Source organism: Petromyzon marinus, chromosome 14 (genome assembly GCF_048934315.1).
Source record: "Petromyzon marinus isolate PM22_M1 ecotype Great Lakes invasive population chromosome 14, UKy_Petmar_22M1.pri1.0, whole genome shotgun sequence".
Taxonomy (NCBI): domain Eukaryota; kingdom Metazoa; phylum Chordata; class Hyperoartia; order Petromyzontiformes; family Petromyzontidae; genus Petromyzon; species Petromyzon marinus.
In genome coordinates this window covers 8,862,955-8,876,282 of record NC_133680.1, presented here as the reverse complement: position 1 = coordinate 8,876,282, position 13,328 = coordinate 8,862,955, and the positions used below count along the sequence as shown (strand labels likewise).

The window sequence follows — 13,328 nt, the reverse complement described above, 5'->3', positions numbered from 1 at the left end:
GGCTTGAATCATGCAGGTCAGGGCGGCACAGTGACGAGATGTTAAATACCTCTCCAGGTATACAGGAGGTCGTAGGTTCGAGCCCAACCCTGACGCCTGCTGTATATTTGTAGTTTGCATGTTCTCCCCCTAGTCGTGTGGATTATTCTCCGGGTCCTCCAAGTTTTCCCTCCACGTTTAGAAACTTACATTTAGAGTATTTGGCTGCTATACATTTCCAGACGATACGTCACTTACTCTTTGGTTCTGTTCGGTAAAGTCACGTAGGTAAAAAATAAAACAACAAAAAGTCACCTACGTGACTTTACCGAATAGAACCAAAGAGTATGGATCCTTGCAGTCACGAAAGCTTCAAATCGAGATACGTCACTTCGTTGAGCTATCATTTGTGGCCATGTCGCTTCTGAAAAAGAGCGATGTAGCTCAGTGAGCCTTACCTGGTAAAATAAAATAAAAAATAGTTTAGTTTAGGGCCTAGATTGAAAACTAATTTGTTTAGAATGGCCTTTTCTGTTTAGTTTGTCGTCCTCCCCCGTGCCTCCGATGAGCACGGTTGACTACGTACGGTGCTAAAGAAGTTCAACATACACACGAGTCTGTCAATGTCACCCTACACAAGACCTCCCTCCTCGACTCAACGCACATCCACACAACATGTCAAGACCTCTGATCAAATGTGGGACCTTTATAATGTCACAGACGATTACACGCGTTATTTTCAAAGTGGTATCCGTGGTAACGATATCGTTTATGATGTATTCGTACGGTTGGTTCTGAATCACTGGGGCTTTAGAAAGCGTTGGTTCACAAGACTTAGCCTTTATTTAATAGTGTCCAGCAGAGGGCGACTATAAGGCATGATTTAAAAAAATCGGTCGTGAGACCCAGCTAACGCGTCTGTTAAACTTGTTTTAAAATATCATAGTTAATAAGTGGAAACACGGTTACTTGTTGAACGTTGAAGTCAAGAGTTGGTTGATCACGCAGATTTTGGAAGATGGAACATTTACCACAAGATAGCAGCACAGCAATGTTTCCTGGAGCATCGAGCGAGGCTTTCATCCCGGTTAAGTAACATTCAGCCCTTAACATCACGTTGCAGACACTGAGTAGCAAACACAACAACATTCAAGTAGTGCATGCACCATTCAAGTAACACCAGCAGGTAACACGGGAAACACACGTGGCAAGAAAAAAGGGAGATCTTAAATCAAAGGGCGAAGTTTAAAAAGGTCAGGGATTAAAGCCAGAGCCGCGAGATTTGCAAGCCACGAGCGGGCTTCAGGAAAAGAGTTCGTGTGATTTTTGCTCGTTCTCCGTTCGTTGTGGCACATGTGAGTGGTGGACTACGTGGTGCATCGTCTGGGTTACGTGGCTACAATCGTACTTGCTGTGTGGTTTGTCTTCAATGTATACCCAAGGGTTATCCTATGCATCTCTATGTGTCATGAAGAAGGGTCACTGCCAAAAAAACGTCACATATTCGATATTTTTTTCAGGTCAGTGTTAATCTATCCTATGATTAGTCTCTAGTGGGTCTACTTTTCGGTCAATACTTTGATTTGCACGGCCACATTCAACACTGTGGGCTTGTCTTTTAATTTAACATTTATACGGTGGTATTTTTGGAAAACCATTGGGCTTGGCTGAAGGAATGACATTTTTGTCCCACACACCCGATGTCAAGACGCTGGATGGAGCTGTATCTTATAATTTACAGGCGTCACAAGTACGCCTCCTTCCTCTGACTTAAGCAAGCGTAGGGGTGACTTCTGACCACCGCATGAGTCACCCCGCTGACGTCACGCATAGTGACGTCACGCCACGCCGGGTGTCACCAAATTTGGCCCGATTGCATTCCTTACCGCGGATAGGCGCACCGCGTCCCGGCGAACCAATCACAGCCGCGCTCGCTTCCGCCGCCGTCGCCGACCGCCCTCCCCCACCCAACGCCACCGCCTGTCACGCGCTCTCCAGCCAATGGGCTTGCGAGTGCCCGCTGAGTTATCGGCGCATCCGCGTTGGGAAATCTAAAAGGCGCACCCCATATAACCAAAAAAAAAACTTTAAATTGGCTGCGAGGGAGCGTGTGGTGGTGGTGGTGGGTGGGTGAGCTTGCGGAGGACGGAGCAGCTCACGCAACCATCGATTGATCGAGATAAAAAAAACAGAAGCAGTGGCGAGCAAGTTGCCGGGGCAACGTAAATAAAGAGGCGGGAAATTAGCGCGCGTCTTCTCGGCCTGGGCTAATTTCTTGTTTGCCAAGTGCGGTGGTTAAGTTTATATTGCTGCGGGTTTCGGGTGGCCGTGTGTGTGTGGGGGGTGGTGAGGGTTACGGTTCCGACCCAGCCACGCCGCAACACAACCGCCTTGTGGCGAACATTAATTTGCAACGCGTTGTCGGCTGCGTGTGCATGTGTTGGGGGGTGGTGGGGGGGTTGGCATCCTTATTTTTTTCCTTTTCCCGTCTTTTTTTATTAAAAAAAATTGAAGAAGTCCATCCCCACACGCCCACGACAATGTCTTCGGACGTGAAGGAAGGCTTCTGTCGGCAGGAGTTGAACAAGACCGTGTGGGAGGTGCCGCGCAGATACGTGAACCTCACTTCGGTGGGCTCCGGGGCTTACGGATCGGTGTGGTGAGTTGAGCATCGCTCTTATTATTATTATTAATCAACATCATCATCGTCATCATCGTCAGATTTCATTCCGATGGACGTGTTAGCGGCGGCGGCCCTAATGCACGGCTCTAGTTGACGCGTGGCTATTGTGGTCAACACCACCACCACCGTTATGCTGCATACGCGTTGCAAAATGCACTGTACGCGGTGGTGGTGGTGGTACATGTCATTGCTGCACAGCACGTGGAGGAGACTTTTAAAGCCATGCAAGTTTGTCTGCAAAATTGGCACTCACTCGGTGCATTTTATGCTGTTTTCGTGAAATCGAAGTGAAGTGTTAGTTAATGTGCCGTTGTGTTTGTGCGAGTACTGTGGGTTTTTCTTTTTGGACCGGGCCCTGCCATGAAAATGTGGACAATTGCCACCAACTTAAATTTTGATTTAAAGCTTTCGTGACTGCAGGGATTCATATTCATGGTTCTTTCGAAAGAACCAAGAATATGCCAGAACCAAGAATATGCCAGAATATGCCACCGACTTGTTTTGCTGGCTGAAGATGAGCAATCGCTCCCACACGCCCCGTTTGGGCTCTTGAGTCAATGTTTAATTTTACTGGAGTGTTGTTGCACGATTAACATAATCTTATGCAAAGTTTAGCTTGCAAAGAGACGCGTAATCGTTGAAGTATTCGTAGAACAAATTGTTGCGAGTCGGTGTCATTACCTGTTATTAACGCGTTGCAGTATTGCAATACAGTACTGGTATTACTATCTTGATCAGCTGTACAGTAGTCCCAAATGCTTGCCGATCACATAATTCACGGGCCAAACTTATTATCATCAACTTGCATTATCTTTCATTAGTCTTACCGGTGTTGTATCATTGCACTACGATTGCTAATACAGTTATCAAACCGTTCTGGCGCGTTCCCAATGGTTATGCTGCCACAAATCTTTGGCCAAACTTCTGCAAGCAAATATTTCGAATTTGTGCAATTGAGGTTCCACGACTATTCGTATGTAGATAATTAATCATGTTTTATGTGGTTATTTTTATTCTGTGCTAATTGAAACACCCGCATAGTTACGTTGCCAAATAAGTAATTGCATCAAACTAGAGGAAGCCAATGTTCGGCATTGCCCATGATGCCCTTGTTTATCGAATTGTCGAGTTTATTTAACCAGGCGAGAACGCATGTGGCCAGGGTAGTCTCATATACAAGGGTGACCTGGGAATACATCATATGGCTTACCCTATTACATTAATTACTGTTGTATTACTGTGTCATTGGTTGGCGTCCGGTTCCATCAACTTGAGGTGTTTGGGAGTCGCACCAAGCTTTGTGCTTAATGCGGTGCTTTGTGTTTTTATACTTCCTGCTGTCCTCGCGCCTGTATAAACACTCTAGCGAGCTATTATTGTTTCTGACTTTTCATAAAGCTTCTCAAGCATCTACCCCCTCCTCACCCAACCCACACTGACCAGCCGTGACGAAGTTGGGGTCAATCGGCCGTCGTCAAGCAGTGGAATGACACAGGATTGGATTTCATTCTTTTATAATGGGTAATAGATTTGCATTACGTAACTCATTTCTGGGGCGGTTGTCTCTTTGCCGACATTCAGTAGACTGTCTCATTGCTAGGCAGCCACAGACGTATCCCATCAAACTGCATGAAAGCCATTGTTTGGTATTTTCGAGACTCTTTGTTCATATACAGTGGCATTGTTGCCACTTTTTTGTGTCCTTGCACGCGTAAAAGTTGCCCATTGTCGTTTCCATTTTTAAACGGCAGGGATAGGCAAATCAGGGGCAGGGGGTTCTGATTCTGGCCATCTTTGCACATCAGTCAGCAGATGCACGTGCAAGACACGGGGACGGATTTAAACATCTCCCCCCTGCGTGCACTCGGGACATTTTAATAAGAGCTCTGCTTTGGGTAAACTTATATTTTGATGAAGCTTGGCAGTCCAACCCTCGTGCCCATGAACTTGGTGGAAGCCGAGCTACCCCTGAAAACGAGATGCTTGCATCACTGGTTACGTTAACACAACTAAGCACATTGTAACAGAACGCCTTTTGTTCCGAGGGATGTCCACAAAAATGAAAGGCACATGCAGTACACTACAATAGTGACGATCGTAAAATGAAAGAACGCGCATGTCGCCGTGTGTCCAAAATAATTCGGGTACATGCACGAGTGATTGGTACATAAAACATTGACGATGATGCAAGTGAAGTATGCCTTGCATCGAACATAATTCGGTGCTCTATGTAATCTAATCGCCCGAAGATAAAAGTGAGAAATGTTATCGTGCCAAAGCAAGGCTTTATACTGTGACTTTGGTTTCAGCATTGCTGTGAATGAACGTAGTCAATACTATAATTGAGATCGTTACTGCAACACTTCAATTGAGATTGCCAGCTGTAAAAAAACAAACACGTCTCTTACTGCTGAGCAATGCGCTTTAGTAAAGTGCATTGTTAACATTTAGTCCGCACATGTCCATTGTCTTGAGTGTATTTTTGCTTCCATTGTATGATACTTGCTTATTTGGTAAGGCGAGTACAGTATTGGGTGTTTGTTTGTAAACACATTGCAGTTTAATTCTGCAACTTGTTTCCAATCAGCGAGGAGTGTGCATCACGTGCGCGTTTGTGCCTTTTTGAGCAAAATGGGAGCATTTAATTTAGGCCACATGGGGTTTAGGAGCTTTGGGAGGAGTGAGTAATTTATTCACTTCGTGGCCACCGCTTTGCAATGATTCATTAAGCATATGGGCTATGAGGAATGCACTTTTGTCGCGCGTCTCGTCAACAGCAAACGGGAGAGCAATCTTAAAAGGACAAACGACGTAGTTGTTGTAGCATATGCCCCCACATCGCAGAGCGTGCGCCCTCCAGTGTTATCTAAATGTGCCGAGCTCGTGGAGTGAACGCTAGCAACAGGAACACACTGTCCTGTGCTGTCTGTGCCCCCTCCTCCCCCGTGCCGCACGTCCTCCTCCTCCCCCCAGCTCGTTTAGACTGAAATAACCTTGATGGGGCTGCACAAGTGGCCCTCAGGAAAATGCATTCGTTGGTTATTGCACCGATGCTTTGTGTGTGTGGTTTTTTTAAGTTGTCCCATTTTTGTGACGTTTCGGAGTTGCAAGCCGCGCTCTGTTGTGTTAGAAGGCGCGTGATGTGGGTCCTCCATGCAAACGACGTTGTCCACTCTTTTTTTGTGTCTTATTTTAGTTCTGTTCCGTGAAATCGTTTGCACAACGTGTCCTGTCATAATTTAGAAACTGCAGAGAACTGCAATCCCTCTGCACCATTTCCTAAAGAGCTTGGGTTTTAAAAAAAAAAATGTTTTTATTTAAAACAGCGCTTTACTGTTGTGCATGCTTGAGAGTTGCACAAGGCTACAACTTTGTTGTACAGTACAGTGGTACTTGGTTGCTGCTGTTACTAATTAAGAGTGTATGTTGCATTCTGTGCAAAGCAGTGACGGAATATTTATGTCGCGGCCATTCTCAATGTCCTTTTGTGCTTGCCGGGAACACTTCAAGTGCACATTGATTTTACGCATTTGTGGATCAAGATGCATGAACCTGCATCGGACCTTTATTGACTTAATACACAGGTCCCTCTTGACTTGGCATCAAAGTGTAACTATCTTATCAAATTTGCCCTAAGTGGCTTAAAGCAGAGCGTTGCCTCGACCTCTCTTTAGCATTGTTTGCATAATGAGTAGCACAGCTAGCTCGTGATGTAATACAGTACAATTATTGACCTTCCTCGGCTTGTATTTGTAAAGCGTTTCACGATATTTATCAAGTCAACTCTTAGAGTGCACCTAGAGGTTTCAGAAAAAAATATCCCACCACCTTTGTTATTTAGTAATCTGAAGAGTTTCAAATGTTAAATAATTGAGCCATATTTGGAAAGAGCTCATCAGCATCAACTGCATTTAACAGGAAACTTGACCAACTTCGCGCAAACTCAACATTCTAACATCCTTTTTTTTGTAAATTCTCATCTGCTGGAGTAATTCTTCCTTTGTTGGAAACCACCTGCTCTTGCCTTTTGTAGCTGCAGTTTTCACTTCCACGTGCACTCCGATTTCATCAGTGCTTCTCGCCCACATTCCACATCCCTTTTGCGCACGTTACCTCGCAAGGCTGCTGGTGTGTCCACTGGTTTTGTTCATAAGTTGCCATGCTTTCCAGAATCTTACACTGCCAAAGGCTATATTTTTTTTTAAATGAAAGGCTTGTCCTCCAATCCACGTTGTGACTGTTAGCTCGTTGCCATAACCATAGAATCCAAACACCCCTTGTCATTTTGTTGCGAGTGAACTTCGTTGAAATCTTTCTAAACTGCTGCCACACTTTACCACATTTATCATGTTATACATTTTTCAGTGCAGCAAGGGGCACCGATATTAATAGTCTTACATGTACACTGACATTTTGAGTACGATTAATCATACGCTTATTTGTTCCTTAATATTGGCTTCTGTTAAGCTGTCTGAAGAGATTTTTGCTTGGCGATTGATTTTCTCATTGCTCGTGGTTTTTATTTTAATTCCAAAATCAATTAAATGGTTGGAGATGCTCTTAGACTAATGACTTGAAAGTTTCCCTAGAATTAGTAAATTCCCCAGCTCACGTCAATTGTTTTCTACCACTCTCATTAAATTAGTCGTTGCAGCACCTCTTGTGTATAGATATACAGCAAGGTGTATACAGTATTGAGAGCGTGATATATAAAACACTGCTAATTTGTCATTGACATCACAACGCAGACAACTTAGCCATGCAGCTGACAGAGCTTGCCGAGATGAGATAAGTGCTGGGTGGTGCAAATGTTCAAGTTAACTTGCTCCAGAGCTTAAGCCACTTAACTAGAGTTTGTGCCCTTGTTTAATACAAATATCACAACTTGGTTACTCAATCGTGGCAACATGTTTTAATTGTATTGAACAAGCTGGAGGACAGGAAGGATGCAAGTGAAAAAAGTGTTTTCTCCGGTGCCATTGGGGGCGCGCGTGACGACCGAGCCTGCTGTGGTTGCTTTGCCGTGGCAGCTCATCGCTCGACACCAAGACGGGCATGAAGGTGGCCGTGAAGAAGCTCTCGCGGCCTTTCCAGTCTGTCATCCACGCCAAGCGGACGTACCGCGAGCTGCGACTGCTCAAGCACATGAAGCATGAGAACGTGAGCCTTGCTTGCCCGAGAGTCGACGCGGCAGCCAAGTGGTGATGGCGTTAACGTCGAGGGGGGCGTACGAGGAGCACGCCAAATAGTGGCGCGGACCTCAGTGAAAGTTGTATTTATTAATATTACTATTTCCAAATGACTCAATGCTATGGATTTTGCCGGTTCGTTGTTTCCAGGTCCCCTTGGGTGTGCCCAAGTCAGGTATAATATGTCCAGATTATTGTTGTTACCAGGTCCCCTTGGGTGTGGCGTGCCCAAGTCAGGTATAATATGTCCAGAGTGACCCAGCCCTTCCATTGGATATTTGGATTCCATTATACTGTGCCTTAAATTGTGTTACTTTGAAAGGCTTTAGATAATATATTTATTTCTATAATACATTCGTTGGTGATTGCTTTGTATATATATATTGCACGTTTTATTTCTTTGCAGATGGGAATGCAGGGTTTCGGTAAAAAGCTTGCTTTTTACATGAGATTCTGTGCAAACATTTAAAGAATGTAATGGTTACAAAATATACACACTTTCACTCATTGCTTTTTGACAAAATTATATTGCGTTCGTTATATTTTTGGAAAAAAAATATTGCGTTCATCATATTATGTAACTGCTAGATTTCATCAATATCGGTCTGCTATGCTTTGCTTTTATATTCACACAAAGTGCAGTTTCCTTGCAAGCAAACCACAAGTAATGCTGCATTGCTATGAGATGTCCTCAGGGCACCTTGATTTGACATTTAGCGCTCAGGCGTGTCAATTATCCAAGCGTCAATCTAGAGACGGCTTATCTACCCTGTCCGTTATTGTTATTCTACAGCCAGACGCTCCTCGAGGATTGCGTTGCACAAGGGACGTGTAGTGCGGGATATGCATGTGTGCCCTATCAAAACAAAACGCCTTCGCTCTGGGCTTCGCTGTAGAATGCGTCGCGTAACAGCACTTCCGTGCTGGTTTGCATGGATATGCAATGCACGATTAGAATATATATCCTTGGATGCTCTGGTGCTTGATGAAGGTTCCCTGGTGCTCATGTCAAAGGGTAAGGGTGCGGCGGCGGTGGTAAAAACGTGTTTATGTTGCGGATGAAAGAACCGTGCCTTGCCTGTCTGCCATTTGGAGTTGTGCTCGTGTGGCAGTAGTGATGCTGCTTTTTTATTTTCCTGCAGGTCATTGGTCTAATGGATGTGTTCACCCCAAACTCGTCGCTGGAGGAATTTGACGATCTGTAAGTGGATGCGAGAGCGAGGGCCGTGACGATTGTAACAAGGCGTTGCGTGAATGTCGCCCCTGCTGACATGCAATAAACTCATCGCTGATCAATTGTCCCACCTTGACGTCACACCGTTGGAGCCTGAAAACATTAGAAAGCATTTTTCGGTCGTCATTAGGTGTGTCGGTTTGCATTAATGCAAACCGACACACCTGATGACGACCGTTTGTGTTATGGTCGAAACATCGTGATAATTTTTATTGTTTTATATATATTTTATTATTTTATTGTTTCCCTTCAACGTGACTTTACCGAAAGAGCTAAGAATATGAAATACTGCAGTCACGAAAGCTTTAAATAAAAAATTAGAAAGCATTGTTTACCCGTGGACGTTCGCTTTTTTTGCTACAGACAGCTGTGTTTTGGCTTCTGAGCTACAGTTCATGATGATTTCCCTGTATATCTGCTCTGGAGATGTTTGAAACTCAAAGATATAGTGCTTATTTTCCATGATGTTTTGCAACATAAATAATATTGGCCATAGTATATGTTTATATGTGTTGCTCTATATTCCTTCCTGAAAGATTGTTATCCTAAGAATCTGTAGGTTTGTAAGCTACTTTTAACGTGCGGTCATGTAGAAGAAATTATAAGCAGCTCATTCTTGCGTAGCTAGATTGCAGCTATGCTTGAGCAGGCTGCTCCAGACCACAACTGTTTGTTTAAATGAGCGGATATGAGTAATGAGCTCTGGTGCTTACTGTAAGCAGCCCGCTGTCTTCCATGCTGAGATTCAGACCTTTGCACAAATGTATGTTCTGAGGATGTTCGACTTGGTAATATTCACCTGCATTTGATTTGTTTTATTTAGGCATTTTCAGAATGAGATTTTAGTAAATTGCATGAATTAGCTTCTATCACGTTGAATCAACTGCAACATAATGATCTTCAGTCTTTGGACGGTCCAGGTCATATTAACGTTCACTTGACAAATCTAATTTGTATCACATTCAATCCAGCACTGCCATCATCATCATCCGTAGATAAATGTAATATCTCCCGAGTTCTTTACATTAACTGGGTAATTTTATCTTCGTTTTACTTATTTTGTTTCCCAGGCCACCTATTCTTAATCAGTAATTCTCAAATGTTTTGTCTAGCTTAGTACTTCAAACCTTGTTTTTGTCTGCCCCACATAATCAGTTGCTTATTCACGCATGCAGCACCTGTCCCAGTTTTTCGCTGGAAGTGGGTGTGTGCCATCCCTGGCCAGCATGCGTGTTGGCACGTCCCATTTAATGATAGGGGACGCACTGTGTGCCAGAATCCGTAACGTGGCTTCATGGCACGTTCCGTCCTGTGAGGGCTCTACTTTGCCCGTCTCGGTTAACAGCGTGCGTCTATAAGTGTGTTCCAGTCAACGAAATTACCGAAGTCTTTCCAAGCCCCTGTTCAAATGGCCCGCTGATCATTACTTACTTGCGCATCTCTGTCAGTCAGCCTTCAGCCACTTTCTGCATGTTATTTACGTTAGGTCTCAATCTATGACCCTTTTGTCCCCATCGCAGATGCTCAGTTGGTCCCATTTTAAGACATTCAGCACAGCAAAACTGTAGCAAATTTATCACAAACATGGTATTTGTTGTGCTGTCATACTAAACAAACCCAAAAAACAGGATCGGTGCAGCTGTCCAAGAATTTTACAACCTCTAAGAATGTGCAAGTTGGTCAGAACACTCGGTAGAGATAAACATGATGTGAATGGCAGCACATGTGTCAATATGATATCAGCGTCAAAACTGCTGCTAAAAAAATTGTCTAGATCAGAAACTGGAAACTGACAGTGCATTCAAATGGAAAGATGAAATTTCCAACTTTACATCAATTTAAATTATAAAAACGGTTAAATTGAATAACATAACTTTTAAGCCTCACGCTTTTAAATAATATCAAATGTGGTGTGTAAACACCGGCACTGGTGGGAATAAAGTGGTCTGGCGTGGTCAGCACCACGCCACTCTTGTCTTGTAACATTCCAGCCTGAACAGGTGCTGGCTTTTACAGTATTTACGGTTAGCAGTCATCGATTAAAAAGCTTGGGGGATAATTGCTTCTTTTATGCGTGCATTATGTAGGTATCTTGTGACAGATCTGATGGGCGCTGACCTCAACAACATCGTGAAATGTCAGAAACTTACAGATGACCACGTGCAGTTCCTGGTTTATCAGATCCTTCGTGGGCTCAAGGTGCGTTTGCAATTACTCACAGGCTCCTCAGTTTAAAATGCCATTACGCTGTTACTTAACAGCTTGTCCTGATGATCTAGCCCCACTCAGGAAGGTTTACTCTTAATGCTGTCAATGTTATGATGTCTCTTTCATGGCAGTTTCAGATTTCTCCTGATTGTATTGCACTTCGCAGACCATGCCACATTTTTATCTTTGACATTTATCTTTTGATCGGCTCATTTAAAGGATATGCGTCTGATTAAATGTTGATACCCCTGGATGTGCCAAAACTTCATTTATCTACCAGAAACCCCCCACGATGTGTAAGCACTTTTTTTGTTAAACACACGAGCACATTATAGGCTGCACACATTAAGTAGACGCAAAGATCATGTTTTGGAAAATGTGTTTGAGATAAGCTGCACGCTTGGAGTTTGTTAATGCTCATGCTCGTTCCAATACAAAGCTGTTCTCCACGTGCCACTGTTAAAATGCATGCTTTCAGAGTGCAGTCGGCTGTGAAGCTCATTGCACGTTATCTCACGTGCATCAGTTGAGATTCACATGTTCGGGCGCAGTGCAAAAGAATCGCTCTAAAGTTACAACACTGGACTAGTACTCTCGACAGAAAGGGTTCCATAGGCTAACTGCCTCGGTGAGATTGTAACAATGCATAAGGATCTTGAAAACATTAAGGAACTTAACATTGTAATTTATTTCCCATTATTGTTGTGGCTATTGTTTTAATAACATTTGTATTGTTCTCTTGTAATCCCCTGTGCAGTACATTCACTCAGCTGGGATCATTCACAGGGTAAATCTTTTATTTATTGCCTCTTTGTAATTTTTTATATGATTGTATTTTAAAAGATGATTGTATTGAACTTTTTGTGGGTTAGTCTTGCTGATGCGCAGTATTCTCAATTTATTATTTTTCAGGACCTGAAACCCAGCAATTTGGCAGTGAATGAAGACTGCGAGCTAAAAGTATGATTACTTCTGATGCACATAGTCCTGCAGAGTAGGTGGAAGGCTTGTGTTTTTGAAGGCCTCAACCTTACTACAGCAACCTTATGCATATATAGACAAATGTGTTTTTTTTCCCCCCAACCATATAATATAGAAATACCACAACCAATTAGTCTCTTTTCTTGTCACAATGAAGGCTGCAGTGTATATCTCTGTTTTTTATTTATTAACATGCATGTCTTTAAAACTAGAATAATTATGCTGAGACATGGAAACATGCTCATGGCTGTATAAACAGCCTGTGCATTAATGTATGTAGCTGTTAATGAGCAATTAGTGTGAAGTAGACTATACAAAAGCTCACCGCAAACAACCTAATCATACTCAGCCAGCCAAACTGTAACTGCACTTAATTATATATCCATTCAAACGTTGCGGATTTGCAGAAAATACACGCACATGTCTCATTATAAAAGCCCCAAACCCTATCATGAAAATTAGATACGTGTAAAAAAAACAGTCTATACTTTACTGCTGTTCTCAAGGTTGAACTCATGACAAATATAAAATTATTTTTACAGCTTCGCATTGCTAAAGCGCATGTGCCACGTTTCCGTTTGAGATTGCAGTAATTCTGCATTTTGCGGAATTTACAGGTCAATAACCCCTTAAACCGTTGCAAGGGCTCAATGTCTGCACACCATTTTCACCCTCCACTCCGTACCCTTAACAGATCCTTGACTTTGGGCTGGCGCGGCACGCGGACGACGAAATGACGGGCTACGTCGCTACCCGCTGGTACCGTGCACCCGAGATCATGCTCAATTGGATGCACTACAACCAGACAGGTGAACGATGAGATAGCTCGGACACCCACGCTCTTTGTGAACATGCAGCTCACTTGCCTCGAAATACCAGTAATTTCACAATGGGCTTTCTTCCTGTTTGAAAATTGTTTTATAATTTGGCATTTAAAATCACACTATAATCTGTTCAATGTATTGTTTCACAATGCAGTTTTGGGGGAAATATGGTTAATTTGTAACTGCATTATTTACAAACAAATTCATGCATGCTTTCATTTGTAAGTATA

The 13,328-nt window shown here is 43.2% G+C and overlaps 1 protein-coding gene across 2 annotated transcripts in view; it reads left to right on the top strand.

Annotated features, from left to right (window-relative positions):
• Positions 1–2,062: 2,062 nt before the first annotated feature.
• The window catches only part of LOC116942345 (mitogen-activated protein kinase 14-like), a 37,496-nt gene continuing 26,230 nt past the window's right edge, over positions 2,063–13,328 (top strand). The window contains exons 1-7 of one of the 2 annotated variants that reach the window (XM_032954130.2): positions 2,063–2,638; positions 7,693–7,822; positions 8,994–9,052; positions 11,173–11,284; positions 12,051–12,080; positions 12,206–12,253; positions 12,969–13,083. In XM_032954130.2, coding sequence (XP_032810021.1) covers positions 2,415–2,638; positions 7,693–7,822; positions 8,994–9,052; positions 11,173–11,284; positions 12,051–12,080; positions 12,206–12,253; positions 12,969–13,083 — 718 coding nt within the window. In that variant the 5' untranslated portion in view covers positions 2,063–2,414. The remainder of the gene's footprint in view (positions 2,639–7,692; positions 7,823–8,993; positions 9,053–11,172; positions 11,285–12,050; positions 12,081–12,205; positions 12,254–12,968; positions 13,084–13,328) is intronic. The other variant, XM_032954129.2, reaches the window with a different exon arrangement.